Source organism: Rhinopithecus roxellana, chromosome 8, assembly GCF_007565055.1.
Source record: "Rhinopithecus roxellana isolate Shanxi Qingling chromosome 8, ASM756505v1, whole genome shotgun sequence".
In the NCBI taxonomy this organism is placed as follows: domain Eukaryota; kingdom Metazoa; phylum Chordata; class Mammalia; order Primates; family Cercopithecidae; genus Rhinopithecus; species Rhinopithecus roxellana.
In genome coordinates this window covers 9,245,170-9,265,089 of record NC_044556.1, presented here as the reverse complement: position 1 = coordinate 9,265,089, position 19,920 = coordinate 9,245,170, and the positions used below count along the sequence as shown (strand labels likewise).

At 43.7% G+C, this 19,920-nt stretch overlaps 1 protein-coding gene across 2 annotated transcripts in view; it reads right to left on the bottom strand.

Moving 5' to 3' along the window:
- The window catches only part of LOC104674117 (adhesion G protein-coupled receptor E1-like), a 31,445-nt gene extending 15,673 nt beyond the window's left edge, over positions 1-15,772 (bottom strand). Inside the window, exons 1-7 of one of the 2 annotated variants that reach the window (XM_030936275.1) lie at positions 15,684-15,772; positions 12,770-12,832; positions 7,470-7,613; positions 6,605-6,757; positions 3,083-3,229; positions 1,109-1,249; positions 877-1,023 (exon numbers count right to left, since the gene is read on the bottom strand). In XM_030936275.1, the coding sequence (XP_030792135.1) occupies positions 877-1,023; positions 1,109-1,249; positions 3,083-3,229; positions 6,605-6,757; positions 7,470-7,613; positions 12,770-12,832; positions 15,684-15,714 (826 nt within the window). In that variant the 5' untranslated portion in view covers positions 15,715-15,772. The remainder of the gene's footprint in view (positions 1-876; positions 1,024-1,108; positions 1,250-3,082; positions 3,230-6,604; positions 6,758-7,469; positions 7,614-12,769; positions 12,833-15,683) is intronic. The other variant, XM_030936276.1, reaches the window with a different exon arrangement.
- Positions 15,773-19,920: the final 4,148 nt, after the last annotated feature.

Genomic DNA, 19,920 nt, shown 5'->3' with positions numbered 1-19,920 from the left:
ACAGGGTCTTACTCTGTCACCGAGGCTTGAGTGCTGTGGCATGAGCATAGCTCACTGCAGCCTTGATCTCCTAGGCTCAAGTGATATTCCCACCTCAGTCTCCTGAGTAGCTAGGACTACAAGCCCATGCTACTATATCTGGCTAATTTTTTATCATTATTTTTTGTAGAGACAGAGTCTTGCAGTGTTGCCCAGGCTGGTCTTGAATTCCTGGCCTCAAGTGATCCTCTCACCTTGGCCTCCCAAAGTGTTGTTTATAGGCATGTCACTGCATCCAGCCCTTTCAAAATTCTTCACAAGCCACCAAGACCCTGCAGAATCTGACCTCTGTCCACTTCATCAGATATGTCTAATGCCACTTCCCCTTGTCCTCCTTTGGTGTGAGCCTCAGGACCTTTGCATCTGCTATAACCCAGAACAGCATGATCTCCATTCTTCCTCTAGAACAGTGCTTCTCCTCCTTCAGGTTTCTGCTTAACTGTTTGCTTGGCGCATAATCAATATCCTATTAGTCACTTCAAAGCACACTATGTTTCTTTGCTGTTTTATTCATAGTTATAATTAAATAATTGTGTGTGTGTGTTTTCTGGCTCCTTCCCTAGACTATAAGCTACAAGAGGACAAGAATCATGCCTATCATATTTAGGACCAAATCTTCAGCGCCTACTGCAGGGGCCTGTTTAACTAACTAATTAATTAATTAATAGGTACTCCAAAAATCATTTATTGAAAGAGGAAATGGATGAAGAAGAAAAGAAACAGAATATGCGGATGAGGCAACAGTAAGAGGAAGATCTTGAGGTTGGGTAGAATGAGCATTTTCCAGTGAAAGCCAGAAACAGATTCCATTGCCAACACATACGAAGAGATGATTACTTTGGCAGCTGAAGTTGCCGTCTTTCTGGGAGCCTTCTGGATTGGGATGAAAGCCTGCAATGCAGCCACAGCTGTAGGAGCCCAGAGCATTGGTGCAGATAGAATTTGGACCACATGTTGATGGATCTTGGCGGCACTCATCAATATCTGCAAAGAACTGGAGAATATCAAGAAACCCAGAAGAACAAAGAGAAATGTCTTTTCTGGATTGTCCATCAAACCCTCTGCTTACCTCTACATTCCACTTTTTGGTCTGTGAAATTCAACTGTCCATTGCTTGGTGCAAAGCCAGGGTGGCAGGTGCAAAAGTAGCTCCCAGGAGTGTTGGTGCATGTTGAATTGATGGGGCACATTTCAGTGCATTCATCAATATCTGTGGGGTATAGAATGGGTGTGGAGTCAAGTTGGTCAGTGATCCAACAAAATCATACTTCCCTTTGCAAAATATGGAGTCATGTTTCACTAGAAACTGGCACCCCAGCCAGGGACTACATTTCCCAGAACCCTCTGCATCTAGGTGAGGTCATGTGACTACTTTTCACTCATGGAATATGAGAGCCATGATATATGTCATTTCAGGGACAAGGTGGTCAAGAAGTGGGTGTAACTTCTCTCCTCCCTCTTTCGCCTCAACTGGCTAAAACCAGGAACTCCAAGGCTCTGAGGAATGCAAGAACCAAAAGATGGAGAGAGATTGAATTCCTTTATCACCGCGTGGAGAAAAGCTGCCCACTGGCCAGGTATATCCATATTGAATTATTATGAGAGTGATAAATTTCTATTACGTTAAGCTAGTAATGAGGTAGGAAACAGGACTCAGCTCCAGAGGAGGGACTCGGACACTGGAGGAAATTGAGGACTAGCTAAAACAAGGACAGAGTGGAAGCAGCTTTCCATAAGACATGCTCGCCAGTGTAACAGGTCAGTTTACCACTGACATGGCAACATTGGAGAGTTACTTCCCCTTTCTATGGTAATGACCCGATGACCCAAAAGTTACTACCCCTTCCCTAGAAAATTTTGCAGAAACCACCTGTTAATCTGCATATGATTAAAAGTAGGTATAAGAATGACTGCAAAACTGCCCTGAGCTGCTGCTCTCTGCCTATGAGGTAGCCCTGCTCTGCAGGAGCTGTGACACTTACAGAACTGTAACACTGCCTGCCTCTTCAATAAAGCTGTTTTCTACCTCTGGCTTGCCCTTGAGTTCTTTCCTGGGCAAAGCCAAGAACCTTGTGAGGTAAACCCCACTTTGGGGCTCGCCTGCCCCGAATCAAAAATTAGCCAGGCACGGTGGCACACACCTGTAATCCCAGCTACTCAAGAGGCTGAGGCAGGAGAATTGCTTGAACCTGGGAGGCAGAGGTTGCAGTGAGCTGAGATCACGCCACTGCACTCCAGCCTGGGCGACAGAGCGAGACTCCGTCTCAGAAACAAAAAACAGGCTGGGCGCAGTGGCTCACGCCTGTAATCCCAACACTTTGAGAGACTGAGGCAGGCAGATCACCTGGGATCAGGAGTTTGAGACCAGCCTGGCCAACATGGTGAAACTTTGAGACCAGCCTGGCCAACATGGTGAAACCTTGTCTCTACTAAAAACACAAAAATTAGCTGGGCGTGGTGCCACATGCCTGTAATTCCATCTACTTGGGAAGCTGAGGCAGGAGAATTGCTTGAACCCAGGAGGGGGAGGTTGCAGTGAGCCGAGATTGCACCACTGCACTCCAGCCTGAGCAACAGAGCAAGATTCCATAAAAAACAAAACAAAACAAACAAACAAACAAACAAAAAACCAAAAAGCAAACAAAAAAAGAGGCACAGAGTGGAGGGGTTGAGAACATGGACATTCTGGGTTCATAGCCTGGCTGTCACTTACAGGCTGTTTGTTCATGGGTGCTATGGACTGAATGGTGCCTCTCCTCCAAATTCCTATGTGGAAGCCCTAAGCCCCAATGAGATGTTATCTGGAGATGTTATTTACTGCTGTATCCCCAGTGCCTAGAATAGCGCCTCGTATATTATAAGTGCTCAAGAGGTATTTCTTTAATGAATGAATGAATGAGTGAATGAATGAGTGAATGAATGACTATTGGCTTCAGATTTGCAGATGAAAATCTCAAACTCAACCAAGACCCACCCCAATTCCCTCACTGCTGTCTTTGCAAACAGCCTTGGACCTGATTTCTCAGAAGACGTCCCCATCTACCTTCACACAATACTTTGAGACCCTGGAAACTCAAGTGGCCACTGCTGGATTCAAATCCTGGGTTGCAGAAACAAGAGTAGTTTCCAACAGTGTTACTACAAGTTGCATGCTCTGGGCAAGTTCTTGGATTGGCACATTCATCCTCATCTGACAAGTGGAAGAAAAAACCCAGGTCAAGGTAAATGACAAAGCAAGGAGTAGAGACAACAAATAGGAGATTCACTCTGAGTGTTGATTTTCAGCAGACAGGGCTGATGCTCCCCGATATCCATGTTCCCCTCTTCTTCCTAGGCACACAGTCCCTTCTTGCAGTAGGCATGACCATGAGAACAAATTCTAGCCACTAGCATGTAAGCAGAAGGGTGGCAAATAGTTTCAAAACATAATTATCAGAGATTGCAAAAGTAGCCACAGTCCTTTACTTCTCTCTGTATATATACCCCAAGATGTAGATTGCAAGCCATGTGACTTTACCATACCTTGCACTAAGAGGTGGAGTCTGTTTCTCTACCCCTTAAATATAGCTGGCCCTATGACTTGCACTGGCCAATAGAAGACAGTGAAGTAATGAGGTGCTAATTTCAAACATGGGCCTCAAGAGACCTGTTGGCTTCTGTTCATTCTCTTGGGCCTCTGACCTCTGCCACACAAGCAAGCCCCTGACTAGCCTAATGAAGAACAAAAGACCAAATGGCAGAGAAATGAATCATCCTAGATGAGGCCCAGACATGTGAGACCTGTTCCCTCCTCCTTGTAATAGTATAACAATACAGTTGAGGACTGCATTCCCGCTTCTCTTGCAGCTAGGTGTGGCTACATGGTGACAATCTGGCTAAGGAGAATGAATAGAAGTGATGTGTGCACCATCTGGTCATGCCCTTGAAAAGAAACAGCATACTCTACACTTCTTCTCCCTTTTCACCTGGGCTGGAAGATGGACAGAGTGGGGTGATCCATTCCCAACCATGGGGATGAGGCTCACCCTAAGTTTGGAGAGGCAATAAGACAAAAGTCCATCCAAGATCAGCTGACTGCAGACACAAGAACAAGACCAGTTGAGACCAAAAGATCTGGCTAGAATAGACCACTTAAAATGTCCGCTCATGGAATCAAGAGCTAAATATATGGTGGTTGTTTTTAGACACTAATTTTTAGGATGATTTGTTACCCAGTGATAGCTCACTGCTACAAATGGAGTAGCAAAGGCAGAGATGACTTCAAACATCTCTTAAACTAAGCCGGGGGATATAATGAGGGCTTGATCACTCCTTGCCTTTCTCAATGGAGTCACTATCCCTGTAAATGAATGTGGAGAATAACAATGCACTAGACACAGGAAGATGGAGCCCTTGTCTCTTGGTGAGGACATTCTGTGTGCAGTGTAGAGGATGGATTGGACGGAATAAGACCAAACAAGGTGAGACTAGAGAGGAGGCTACTGCGATGATGATCAAGCCTGAACCAAGGACAGAAAAGAGTGAAGGAATTCAACACATATTTATTTATATATTTATTTTTGAGACAAGGTCTTGCTCTGTCACCCAGGCTGGAATGTAGTGATGCAAGCACAGTGCACTGCAGCCTCAACCTCCCAGTTTCAAGTGATCCTCCCACCTTAGCCTCTTGAGTAGCTGGGACTACAGGCACATGCCACCACACCCGGCTAATTTTCAAAATTTTTTAGAGAAACAGGGTCTCACTATGTTGCCCAGGCTGGTCTCAAACTCTTGGTCTTAAGCGATTCTCCCATCTCAGCCTCGCTAAGTGCTGGTATTACAGGTGTGAGCCACCACACCCAGTCTCAAAACGTATTTAGCAGGTAGATTCCCCAAGGTGTGATGACTGCTTTAATGTGGAGGGAGAGAAAAGATGAAAGATAACTGTCTTTTGCTTTTTGAGATGGAGTCTCACTCTATCGCCCAGGCTGGAGTGCAGTGGCACAATCTCAGCTCACTGCAAGCTCCGCCTCCCGGGTTCATGCCATTCTCCTGCCTCAGCCTCCCGAGTAGCTGGGATTACATGCACGCACCACCACACTCAGCTAATTTTTTTGTATTTTTAATAGAGATGGAGTTTCACCGTGTTAGCCAGGATGGTCTCGATCTCCTGACCTCATGATCCGCCCACCTCGGCCTCCCAAACTGCTGAGATTACAGGCAGGAGCCACCATGCCCGGCTGATTAAAGATGACTTTCAAGTGTTAATTCAAATAGCTTTTAGGGGAAAGTTCTGAAGTTTGGACTGTAGAATCTCCCCAGAATAGGTTTTGTGTGTTTGTTGTTGTTGTTGTTTTTTGAAACAGAGTCTTGCTCTGTTGCCCAGGCTGGAGTGTAATGACATGATCTCAGCTCACTGCAACCTCCACCTCCCAGATTCAAGCAATTCTCCTGCCTCAGCCTCCCAAGTAGCTGGGATTACAGGTGCCTGCCACCATGCCTGGCTAATTTTTTGTAGTTTTAGTAAAGACAAGGTTTCACCATGTTTGCAAAGCTAGTCTTGAACTCCAAGTTCAAGTGATCCGTCCACCTTGGCCTCCCAAAGTGCTGGTATCACAGATGTGAGCCACCACACCCAGCCCAAAATAGGGTTTTTTCACCTCAGCACTATTGGCAGTTAGGGTCAGATTATTCTTGGTTGTGAGGGCCTTTCTGTACATTATAGGATGTTTAGCAGCATCTCTGATCTCTTCCCATCAGATGCCTGTAGCATACACAGCACCTCTCCCCACCATCACCAGTTGTGACTATCAAAAATATCTCCAGATCTTGCCAATGCCCCCTGGGGGAAATATCAATCTGGAGACAATGCACCCCATCACATTCTGATGCCATTATCTGACTTATAATAGGTCCTCAACGGGAGTTCAAATCCCAGCATTTCCACTTAACATTTGCATATAGTTCACAGATCCTATAGAGCAATTACACAATTGAGATCACAAAGCAACTAGCTAGCAACACTGTGACGGGAACAAAACCCTCAAATATCAATATTAACCTTGAACAGAAATGGCCTGATGCTCCACTTAAAAGATATAGATTGTTAAACTAGATACAAAATTTAAAAAATAAAAAAGACCTAACCATGTGCTGCCTACAAGAGACCTACCTAACATGTAAAGACACCCACAGGCCCAAAGTAAAGGGATAGAGAAAAAGATATAGGCAACTACATATTTTTACCTCTCTGAACCCCAATTTTCTCATCCCTACATGAGAAAATCCCTTTCTCACATGGTCTTCCAGTGAGATGACCCTTAATTAATTAAGTAGGCAAATAATAAAGAGATGGAGTTTCTAGAGATGAATCCAACTTGACAGTTGCAATTGTAGCTTCCCATGGAGTTGACACAGTCAGAATGCTCAGGGCACACCCTGCCAGTAAGACACTCATTGATATCTGAGAAGCGGTGGAAGAGGGTGAGCAGATAAGAAATTGGGTGCCTAAGTTTAGAAACACATGAAATCATCCCACTGATAGACATCCACCCAAGACCCATCCCTGGGAGTCTGAGAGCATTACCAGTACAGGAGAAATTGCCTGGCTTTCCTGGTTTCCAGTTATTTCCAGTGGGAGAAGAGAAACCATGTAAACAGCTGCACTCGTACCTCCCCGACAGGTTTTTGCAGACTGAATTAGGACCACAGGGCTGGCTTTCAGAACATTCATCAACATCTAGACAGAGAGAGTTACAAATTTGCTAATACTACATGGAAGACTGTATTTTGAAAAAAAAAAAAATTGTTAAAACGATATCTCCCATTCCATATGCACTTCATTCAATGTGACTTTGGAACTTTTTCCATCAAGCAATGGAATGTATGTCCCCATCTTGAATCTGAGCATGCTTGTGACTATGGTGGAAGTGACACTAGGTCATAAAAATATCATGTCCTTCCACCTGTTCTCTTGGGATGCTTATCCTTGGAATCCAGCCACCATGTTGTGAGGAAACTCAACCATCCATGAAATTTTACAGTGACCAGGAATTTATTTACACGATCAGAGAGAGGAAGGGTGGGGAAGAAGAAAGGAAGGAGGGAAGGAAGGAAGGAAGGAAGGAAGGAAGGAAGGAAGGAAGGAAGGAAGGAAGGAAGGAAGGAAGGAAAGAAGGGAGGGAGGGAGGGAGGGAGGAAGGAAGGAAGGAAGGAAATAAGTAAGTCAAATTTGTTAGCAACACTAGCTAGTAACGCTGTGACAGGAACAAAACCGTCACATATCAATATTAACCTTGAACAGAAATGGCCTAATGCTCCACTTAAAAGGTATAGATTATTAAACCAGATTTTAAAAAGGGGGGTGGGGGAGTGCCTACATTCAATACCCAGCCAGCTTTTACTTGATTTTCCTACCAAATGCTGGAGGGTTTGAGGGGTTGTGAACTCACCTTTGCATTCCACTCCTGGACCCTTGAAGTGATTTTGTCCATTGCTGGACCGGAATCCTTGTTTGCAAGCACAATAGTAACTGTCCTCAGTGCTGGTGCAGGTGGCATGAGATGGGCACATGGTACTGTCTCTACAGTTATTATCTAGGCGGTGTATAAAGAAAAGTTTAGACAAGATTAGAGCATTAGAGTGAGGCTGCAAGGGAGCCCAGCATACAAGGGTGGAGGTGGCTGTTATGGGTTGGACTGTGTTCCTCCCAGAAGATACGTTAAAGTCCTAAACCCTGGTACCTGTGAATTTCATCTTATTTAGAAACTGCGTCTTTGTAGACGTAATTAAGATATAAGTTAAGATGAAGTAGTGCTGGAGTAGGGTGGGCCACAGGTGTCTTTATAAGAAGAGAAGAGACACACAGACATGCACAGGGACAGTGCCATGCAACAGTGGAAACCGGGATCAGAGTGATATGTTTAGAAGCCAAGGAACATCAAGGATTGCCAGTAATAACAAAAGCCTTAAAAAAAGGCATGGAACAGATTCTGCCCTATAGCCTTTGGAGAAAGACTGGCCCTGCCAATACCTATATTTCACACTTCTGGCCTCTAGAACTTGAAGAGAATAAATTTCTGTCATTTCAAGCAGCCCTAGGAAACTTGATACAGCCACCAATCATATTTAATAATGTACCTCGAAGACCCTAGACCCTTGCTACTCAAAGTAGGGTCTGTGGGTTCTTGGCTATTATGAATAGTAGACTTGGGCTTTGTATCAAAGAAAGATGGGAGTCATGGGAGGATTTAGAGCAGAGTAGGGACACAGCATAAAGTTTTAACATGAGCCTTCTGGCCACTGGTCGGAAGACGAACTATAGAAGATCAGAAACAAACTGACCAAGGACAGTGTGACTGCACTTGTCCAGGTGAACAATGTCAGTGGATACAACGCAGAGGGGAGCAATGGAGGGAATGCAATTCAGATTTTTTTTTAAAGCAACACTAACAAAATTTGCCAATGGATTGGTTGTGAGGAGTGAAAAGAGAGGAACCAACGATAATGTCAACATCAATTGGTAGTATGGAAAAACTGAGATCTAAGTTGCTCCTATAATGTGCCTGGTTTATTTCCCTTCCCTGCATGAGGCCTCAGATGGTATCTCTCTTCTCATTTCCAGCTTCCTCTTTCATCTGCAGAGGCAACATTTCTCTATGCAGACTTCCGATATTTTATCACTTGTGGTCTCTTAATGCTGTGAGTTTTCCATCATCCTCTTCCTCTAGCCCTCTGCCTCACAACTGAAACCCACCCAAGTCCAGAATAACAACCCAGTCTTGTGGGACTAGGTACCTGTTCAGCTCCCCATCTCATCTCCTGCCCTGTGCCATCAGTCACACTCACCTTCGCTCGGTCCTCCAACTTCTTTCCAACCTCAGGACCTTTGCACCCACTGTTCTGGCCACCAGTCATGCCGTATCCCACCCTGCCCTTTTGCCTGGGTAACATCAATTCATCTATCCTTTAAGTCCACTGGAACATCACTTCCTTGAAAAAGTTTTCCCAACCATCTCAATAAAGCCCTTTTTAAAAAATCCTACAAAGGGACCAGGCACAGTGGCTCATGCCTGTAATCCCAGCACTTTGGAAGGCTGAGGCAGGCAGATCACCTAAGGTCAGGAGTTCAAGACCAGCCTGACCAACATGGTGAAAGCCCATCTCTACTAAAAATACAAAAATTAGCTGGGCGTGGTGGCGGGTGCCTGTAATCCCAGCTACTCAGGAGGCTGAGGCAAGGGAATCGCTTGAACCCAGGAGGTGGAAGTTGCAGTGAGCCAAGATTGTGCCACTGCACTCCCGCCGGGGGAACAAGAGTGAGACTCCATCTCAAAAAGAAAAAAAAAAAAAAAAAAATCTACGAAGCACAGCTCATGTCTTAAAAAAATAGAACATAAATAATTTTCAGAAAAAAGTAAGTTGGGATTGTATTCATCTGTTCTTATGCTGCTAATAAAGACCTACCCAAGACTGGGTAATTTATAAAGGAAAGGGGTTTAACTGATTGACAGTTCAGCTTGGTGGGAGAGACCACACAATCATAGTGGAAGGTGAAGGAAGAGCAAAAGCATGTCTTACACGGCGGCAGGCAAAAGCATGTGCAGGGGAACTACCCTTTATCAAACCATCAGATCTCATGAGACTTATTCACGAGATGCTATCACAAGAAGAGCATGGGAAAACCTGCCCCCACGATTCAGTTAGCTCCCACTGGGTCCCTTCCCTGACACATGGGGATTCTGGGAGCTACAATTCAAGATGAGGTTTAGGTGGGGACACAGCCAAACCATATCAGAATAAATTTAAAGTTTATCATAATGCAGGAAAATAATAGCTCTTTTATCAAATGCAAGCATGGGAGGAAAAAGAAACAAACATACAAAACAGGGTAAAGAAAGGTTTTTAAACCAGCCCATTTTTTTTCTGTAGTGTTGTTTACCATACTTTAGATGTGTTCTATGTTACTATACAGATTAAATAAAGCATTGGGTTTATTATCGTCAAAAAAGTGGGTTTGTTAGAATCCTGCCTCTGTTTAAATTCAGTCTTCATTACTAACTTCCAAAGGATAATTTAATTTTTAAAGACCCCCAAAGACAAAGAGGAAGAGGAGGAAAAGGAGGAGAGAAAGGAAGGAGAGGAGGAGGGGGAGGAAGAGGGGGAAGAAAGGGAGGAAAAAGAAGAGGACATTGAGAAATTGCAAAAATGTGGAACCAACCCAAATGCCCATCAATCAACAAGTGGATAAAGAAACAGTAGACTGGGCATGGTGGCTCACACCTGTAATCCCAGCACTTTGGGAGGCCGAGGCGGGCGGATCTCTTGAGGTCAGGACTTTGAGACCAGCCTGGCCAAGATGGTGAAACCCCCATCTCTACTAAAAATGCAAAAATTAGCCAGGTGTGGAGGCACATGCCTGTAATCCCAGCTACTTGGGAGGCCAAGGCAGGAGAATCACTTGAACCCAGGAGGTGGAGGTTTCAGTGAGCTGAAATCGTGGCATTGCACTTCAGCCTGGGTGATGAAGCAAGACTCCATCTCAACAAAAAAAAAAAAAAAAGAAAGAAAGGAAACTGTGATATATATATATCACAGTATATATATCACAGTATATATATATATATGATGGAACACTACTCAGCCATAAAAAAGAATGAATTAATGGCATTTGCAACAACCTGGATGAGACTGAAGACCATTATTCTAAGTGAAATAACTCAGGAATGGAAAACCAAACCTTGTATGTTCTCACTCATAAATGGGAGCTAAACTATGAGGATGCAAAGGCATAAGAATGACACAATAGATTCAAGCAATCCAAGGCTTAGGCCTCCCACAGTGCTGGGTTTACAGGCATGAGCCACCATGCCTAGTCTATTCCTTTTTTTATTTACCCACGTTACTTGCCTACATGCTTCCAGATCCTGGCTGAGTTCCAGAGGTACGAAGATTAATACAGCCTCTTCCCCACCCTCCAAGGGCTTTCTGGGATCAATAATAATGATGGCTGTTTTATCAAAGATAACCTTTTTGAAAATGTTTTAACGGAATTTTCTCTTTTCCACGTATATGGATGTGACCACCCCCAACCCATTCTGAGAAAGATTTCATCTCATTTAGGAGAACTGGAGATGTTTTAGCACCAGACACACAATGAGAGCAAAACAGTAATGTTTACTCTTTAATTACCAAATTGGTTGATTGAGTTCTCAGAAAGCAAAGACGTGAATGGGGAAAAAGATATCTTAAAAGTCCCTATAAATATTTCAGGAGCCAGCTGGACACAGTGGCTCATGCCTGTAATCCCAACAATTTGGGAGGCTGAGGTGAGAGGATTGTTTGAGCCCAGAAGTTTGAGACTAGCCTAGGCAACATAGCAAGACCCTATCTCTACCATTCTAAAAAATCAAGAAAATTAGTTGAGTTTGGTGGTGTGTGCCTGTAGTCCCAGCTACTGGGGAAGCTGAGGCGGGAGGATCACTTGAGCCTGGGGGTTCGAGGCAGAAGTCAGCCATGATTGCACCACTGCACTCCAGACTGGGTGTTCGAGGACTGCAGTATTGAACCCCCAGGCTCAAGCGATCCTCCCGCCTCAGCTTCCCAAGTAGCTGGGACTACAGGCACGCACCACCACACTCGACTAATAATATATAAAATATATTTTATATATTAATCATGTATTATATTATACATTATATATTATTAATATGTTATATATTATTAATATATGAATACTATTAATATGTATTTTAATAATACATTATATATTATATAATATATAAATGATTTATTATATAATATATAATATTTTATATATCATATATTGTTATATTATTATATAATACATTATATATTATTATATAATATATATTTTATATATAAAATTCTCCTGCCTCAGCCTCCTGAGTAGCTGGGATTACAGGCACGTGCCATCATGCCCAGCTAATTTTTGCATTTTTAGTAGAGATGGGAGTTTCAGCATATTGGCCAGGCTGGTCTTGAACTCCTGGCCTCAAGTGATCTGCCTGGCTCGAGCTCCCAAAGCGCTGAAATTATAGCGTGAGCCAGTGTGCCCAGCCTACAGTTTCTTTATCCACTTGTTGACTGATGGGCATTTGGGTTGGTTCTACATTTTTACAATTTCTCAATGCCCTCTTCTTTTCCCTCCCTTTCCTCCTCCTCTTCCTCCTCCTCATCCTCTCCTTGTTTTTATTTTATTTATAAAATATATTTTATATATAAACAATATATAAAACATACATATTATATTAATAAAATATATATAATATATTTTATATATTAATAGATTCTATATATTAATAATATATAACACATGTATTTAACGTATATAATATATAGTAGATATATTTTATGTATTTAAATATACATTTTAATATTAAAAATATACTACATTATATACACACACTATATATATATATATATATCAGGTGGTTTCCAAAGCTACCTCTTTGAAGTTAAGTTTCACAACATCCCTATTGCTATCTGTACTTCACAGCTTGGGAAACTGAAGTTCAGGGAGGTTACGTGACTTATCTGAGATCACACAGCAATTCTAAGCACAAAGGAAAGATCCTGAAATGAGAATCAGGAGACCTGCATGTTAACCCTTGCTCTGCCACTAACTAGCTCCCAGCAAGCATCTGGATGAGGCTCAGCTTCCTGGGAGATTTCCTGGGGAGAAAACATTCTCCTTCCCTTCCGGCATCTGCATTCTCTCTGGCCAACTTACCCTTTGTCATTGGTTTCAGTGTGGGTCCTGTGTCCCTTTCCCAGCTGTGCATAACACAACAGCCTGTGAAGAGAGAACAGAAAAACACCATGAACCACCAAAAGAAAATCTTTTGGGCTCAACCTGCAAAATTGCTCCTGGCTTGGCCCCACAGAAACAGGTTTGAAGAGGCTAGATGACAAACCTAGTTAAGAAACAAACATACACTATTTTGCATAAGCTTAACAATGACCATTCCTGGTTTTCTGCACTTTGCTTTTGCTTTTCATTTTGTCTGTCTTTATCTTATTTTTCTTTTTGATTAAGTAGTTCCAGGCTAAGCACTATGGTGCACACCTGTAATCCCAGCACTTTGGGAGGCCAAGGTGGGTAAATTCCTTGAGCCCAGGAGTTCAAGACCAGCCTGGGCAATGTGGCAAAACCCCATCTCTACAAACTACAAAAACTATCTGGGCATAGTGGCACATGCCTATAGCCCCAGCTACTCAGGAGGCTGAGTTGGGAGGATCACTTGAGACCAGCCTGGGCAACACAGTGAGACTTCGTCTCTACAAAATAAATTTTTTTAATTAGCTGGGTGGTGGTGACCCCTTGTAGTCCCAGCTACTCAGGATGCTGAGGTGGGAGGATTACTTGACCCCAGGAGATTGAGACTGTAGTGAGCCAAGATCATGCCACTGCACTCCAGCCTAGGTGACCTTGTCTCTAAAAAAAAAAAAGTTCCAGTTGATTCTCAAAACTATACATTAAAGCCTGCATTCTCAAAAGGGCTGATATCTCCCCAAAAGGATCCAAACTTGGTTCTCAGGAAGAGATTTTTTTAAGCTTACTCTTTTATAAGATACATATGTATATACAGAAAATACATATATAGATATACAGTGTGTCTATAGTATTAAAATTTCATGACAGGGTAGGGCAGTTCATTTTTCTTTTCCTTTCTTTTCTTTTCTTTTTTTTTTTTTTTTTTTGAGATGGAGTCTCGCTCTGTCGCCAGGCTGGAGTGCAGTGGTGCGATCTAGGCTCACTGCAACCTCCAACTCCCTGGTTCAAGCTCTTCTCCTGCCTCAGCCTCCCGAGTAGCTGGGATTACAGGCACATGCCACCACGCCCAGCTAATTTTTGTATTTTAGTAGAGATGGGGTTTCACTACGTTGGACAGGATGGTCTTGATCTCCTGACCTCATGATCTGCCTGCCTTAGCCTCCTAAACTGCTGGGATTACAAGCGTGAGCCACCGCACCCAGCCCATTTTTTAATGTTTAAAGGCAATGCAGCCCTGCAGCATTTAGGTCTCCTGCACCATCATCATTATCTCCATCATTATCACTGTCATCATCACCATCATCATCTTCATCATCACCATCATCATCATCACCATTATTATTGCCATCATCACCATTATCATCATCACCATCATCACTATCATCACCATCTTCATGGTCATTATTACACCATCATCACCACCATCATCTTCATTATCCCTATCATCACCATTATCATCATCGTCATCATCATCATCATCACCATAATCATCACCATCTTCATCATCACTATTATCACCACCACCATCATGATCATCACCATCATTATCATCACTATCATCATCACAACTCTTTGCTGATTGGCTTCAGGGCAGAATAAGGAGTGTTAACGGTTAATACCATTGCCAGCACCCCAAAATAACAACTCTACATTCCTACATTTGATGCCCACAGGCCACCTATTTCTTCTAATGTAGCCTGCCAGTCAACAGGTCCCACAGATCCAAACTCCCAAATTCTATCTATTATTACTAACAAAAATTCTTCTGCTCATTCATTAATTATTTTAGAGGCAATTCAGCATACTGTTTAGGCATACAACGTCTGGAGTCAAAATGCTTGGGTTTAAAAATCTGGCTTCACCAATTAATGATTGTGTGGCCTTGAGGAAGTTATTTAATCTCTTTGTGCCTCAGTTTCTTCCTTGTTAAAATAAGGGATTCAGATCCACTGTACAACAGCAGAGGAAACCCATACTTGCTACTTAGAATATGTCCCCGATATCCTCCATTCTTAAATGTGATCCAATGACCAAAATACACAAGACATAGAAGAAAAACCAGAAACATGGAAGATAAACAAGGTTGAGACAAACTGACACCTGAAGAAAGAGAAATAAGAGCACAGGAAGGGTCTATCTCATTGTTCAGGACTCAGCTCGAATTGCCCCTCCTCAACCCCAGACTTCTCCCTTCAACATAACCCCAACCACATTCTGTAACAACTTCTTTCATAGCATTTATCACTACCTGAAATTCCTATGTTTACTTATCATTTGGGGCAACATAGTGTAGTGGAAAAGCTTACAGACTCTGCAGTCAGACTGCCTGGCTTGAAATCCAGCCTCTAGCCCTTATTGACTAAGTGGCCTTGTGAAAATTATTTTATCTCCTTTGCCTCAGTTTTCTCATTTGCAAAATAGGACTAATAATGACCCAATGTCATAGAAATGTTGTGACAATTGGATACATTCTATGTTTAAAGAAGTTACAGCAGTGCTAAGTGGGCTATGATCATTTGTGCCTTCTTTCCCATCTGCTCCTACCCACTAGAATATCAGCCTCAAGAGTGCAGGAACTTTGTCTTTTTTTTCTCACTGCTATATCCTCTAGTGCCTAGAACAGCTCCTAATACACAGGACATGCTCAGGAAACACAGGTCAAATGAATGACTATTGAGAAAAATCTAATGTGACAGATGGACTTCCCTGGGCAATGGAATTTTGTCAAAGGTTCCCCGAATGAAGGTGTTTACAGCATCCAGCCTGGACTTATGATCTCTTGGCTGGACCATCCATGGCCCTCCCATTTCTCCTGAAGCCTATTTCCAACCCAGGCCTCCCCTAGCCTCCCATTCAACCTCACACTCACCCCAGAAGAGGAGCAGGTTGAAGCCACGCATTATGCTGTGGTTCTGTCATTCAAAGAGAAGAAGCTTTTCTACACCCTGGGTTTTCGGTAACCAGAAGGTGTGGGAAGAGGGGAAGGCGGAGTCAGAGTTGCTCAATGCTGCCCAGTCATCACAGCCCTTTTTGCTGAGTTGCAGACAGCCTAGAAAATCCTAATTTCCCCCCTTTCTCTGCAATAAAGAGAAGTTAATCTGCCTAATGCGTACCATTCTCTCTCTCTCCTTCCCACCATCTCTCCCTTTTTCTTTCCCATCAACATCTATCTCCCATCTCTCAACACCTTCTTTTATTGCACCCAATAAAGGAGCTTCCTGCCTCCAGTGAAGCAAATCTCAGCCTTTAGGATCTCTTCCCAGTCTCCCATATAACAGCCATCACAACTATCACGTACCAGGCACTGTGCTAGGCACATTGACAACAAAGTGTAATTTCACTATCATGTCAACCTCGTAAAGTAGGAATTCCCCTCCCTCCCTCCATTCACCAGCAAAATGGAAACTGAGACTTGTAGAGAAGTTATAACTTGTCCAAGATCTCTCAAACCCGAGATTTGAACCCAGGACCCTCTGACTCCAGAGTCAAGAGCTTTACCTATGTTATTTTCCTTCAGATCTCAACTCTGTCTAACCACTATACAGCAACACTTCCACCCCATTCCCTGCTTCCTAACTCTCTCTGGCAACATCTTAGGGTCTCACAGGGGCAGACCCTCAGACAAGAATTCTAGCAAAAGTAGTTTATCAAGAAGGTGACCCCAGAAAACGCCAGCTGGGGAAGGAGAAAGTGAAACAGGAAAGGCAAAGAGCCAATACCGGGTGTGTCTTCAAACAAGTTACATGGTGAGAAAGTGGAACTTAACCTTCCCAGGTACATCTGGGAAGTGGCATGGAACATACTCTTCAGTTATTCCAACCGAGGGGTGAGGGAGCTGAGGTATTTATATCCCACCTACTGTCAGTCATGGGTTGACTTGAGGCTTGCTCCTAGGGGGTGTCAACCCCTTGAAACTTCATGCCTGGCCTCCAAGCAGATAGAATGTGGTGCAGTTGATATAATCCCACTGATAACACTGATAACACTGAAGTAGTATCATCCATCTGGGGTAAAACCCAAGGTTGATTGCCTCACACCAAGGAAATAAAAAATGCAGACACGGGCAGGCGCCATGGCTCACACCTGTAATCCCAGCACTTTGGGAGGCTAAGGAGGATGGATCACGAGGTCAGGAGTTCAAGACCAGCCTGGCCAAGATGGTGAAATCCCGTTTCTACTAAAAATACAAAAAATTAGCCAGCGGGCGTGGTGTTAAGTGCCTGTAATCCCAGCTACCCCGGAGGCTGAGGCAGAGAATTGCTTGAACCCAGGAGGCGGAGGCTACAGTGAGCCGAGATCGTGCCACTGTACTCCAGCCTGGGCAACAGAGTGAGACTCCGTCTCAAAATAAAATAAAATAAAATAAAATAAAATAAAATAAAATAAAATAATGCAGACACACAAAAAATGAGTTTTAGGCAAAGGTTTAGGCTGGGCACAGTGGCTCATGCCTGTAATCCCAGCACTTTGGGAGGCCAAGACGGGTGGATCACCTAAGATCAGGAGTTCGAGACCAGCCTGGGCAACATGGTAAAACCCCGTCTCTACGAAAAATACAAAAATTAGCCGGGCGTGGTGGCGCATGTCTGTAATTCCAGATGCTCGGGAGGCTGAGGCAAGAGAATCGCTTGAACCCGGGAGGCAGAGGTTGCAATAAGCCAAGATCACGCTATTGCACTCCAGCCTGGGTGACAGAGTGAGACTCCATCTCAAAAAAAAAAAGAAAGTCTGCCGATGGATATTTGGGTCTCTGAGACCTATGAGAAACACCAGCTCCAATTTGTTGGCTTCTGAGTCTTGGTTTATTTTGACTTCTCATGTCCCCTAGTTAGTATGTGAGGTCTATGTGCTCTTTTTTTCTTTTCCTTTTTTGGGCTGGGCACAGTGGCTCACGCCTGTAATCCCAGCACTTTCGGAGGCCAAGGCGGGTGGGTCACGAAGTCAGGGGTTTGGATCAGCCTGGTCAACATGGTAAAATCCCGTCTCTACTAAAAACACGAAAATTAGCTGGGCGTGGTGGTGGGTGCCTGTAATCCCAGCTACACGGAGGCTGAGGCAGGAGAATCGCTTAAACCTGGGAGGCAGAGGTTGCAGTGAGCCTAGACTGTGCCACTGCACTCAAGCCTGGGCGACAGAGCAAGACTCTGTCTCAAAAAAAAAAAAAAGAAAAAACATTCTTTTTTGAATTGACAAATTAAATTGTATATATTTAGGGTGTACAACATGATGTTCTGAGATATGTGTATGTGGTGGAATGACTAAATCGAGGCAATAAACCTATCCGTTCCTTTGCATGCACGTCATTTTTTTGTAAGAATAGTTACATCTACCCTCTTAGCAATTTTCAAGGATATGCTACATTGTTCATTGTTATTAACTACAGTCACCATGTTGTACAATAGATCTCTTGAACATATGCCACTTGTTCAACGAAACTTTGTATTCTTTGACCAATGTCTCCCCACCCATAGCTTCTCCATCTGCTCCTGATCATAGGATGCTGAGTGTGGAGTCTCAGCATCTTATGAGGTCTCAGAGGACGAGTATCTCAGAGGTCTCAGATACCCAAATATCCACCTGGGGACTCACAAAGATTGTAAAGAAAAGGGTTTCCCTGGAAAAGTGTCTGCTCTGCAGAGACCACAGATGTAGCTCTCCCCTCCCACCTCCCATCCCCTGGTGATATTGGGGATATTACCAATATTACCCTTCTCCTCCCCCCATAACTCCCTTTCAGGTAATGTTATCTACTAGAAGCGACTGCCAGAGGCTTGCACTTTCTCCTATAATCCTTGTTCAATGTATCCAGGATTGTGGACTCTAGAGGCAGGTTCACCAGTGTGGTGGTTTTAACATATGTCCACCAATTCTTTAATATCTTCAGATGGTAAAGACTAATCCCTCTCTCCTTGAACATAGACTTAGTGACTTGCTTCTCTCTCTCTCTCTCTCTCTCTCTCTCTCTCTCTCTCTCTCTCTCTCTCTTTCTTTAAGACAGAATCTTGCTCTCTTGCCCAGGCTGGAGTACAGTAGCGTGATCATAGCTCATTGCAGCCTCCAAGTCCTGGGCTCAAGTAATCCTTCAACATGAGCCTCCCAAGTAGCTGGGACGACAAGCATGTGCCACCACACCCAGCTGACTTTTTGTTTGTTTGTTTGTCTGCAGAGACAGGATCTTGCTATGTTGCCCAGGTTGGTCTTGAACTCCTGGGTCCAAGTGGTCTTCCTGCCTCAGCTTCCCAAAGTGCTGGGATTACAGGCATGAGACACTATGCCCAGTGTGACTTGCTTCTATTGATCAGAAAAAGGAGCATGTGACAGTTTGTGACTAGGTCATACGTGCCATCGTGGCATCCTCGTTGCTCTCTCTTTCCAGGATCATGCACTGGGGAGAAGCCAGTCGCCATGTCATAAGGAGATTCAAGCAGCGCTGTGGAGGAACTGAGCCTCCCACCAACAGTCATGTGTGAGTTGCCTTGGAAGCAAATCTTCCCACCCCAGTTGAACTTTCAGATGAGCCAGCCCTGGTCAATGGCTTGACTATAACCTCATGCGACAGCTTGAGCTGGAATTATTCAGCTCAGTCACCCCCAGACTCCTGACCCTCAGAAACTGTAAGAGACTAAAAGTTCCCTATTTTAAGCTGCTAAGTTTTTAAGTAATTTGATACACAGCAAGAGATAACCAGTACACATAAGAAGCAGTATTCACCATTGATAAAATGAGGGTAATAATGTATCTAACTAGGGCCAGGCACGGTGGCTCACGCCTGTAATCCCAGCAGTTTGAGAGGCCAAAGCAGGCAGATCATGAGGTCAGGAGATCGAGACCAGCCTGGTTAACATGGTAAAACCCCATCTCCACTAAAAATACAAAAAAATTAGGCAGGCATGGGGGCACACGAATGTAGTGTCCCAGCTACTCGGGAGGCTGAGGCAGGAGAATCACTTGAACCTGGGAGGTGGAGGTTGCAGTGAGCAGAGATGATGCTACTGCACTCCAGCCTGGGCAACAGAGCAAGAATCTGTCTCAAAAATAAATAAATAAATAAATAAATAAATAAACAAAGTGTCTAGCTTCACAGGGTTTGAGGGTTAAGGTGATAC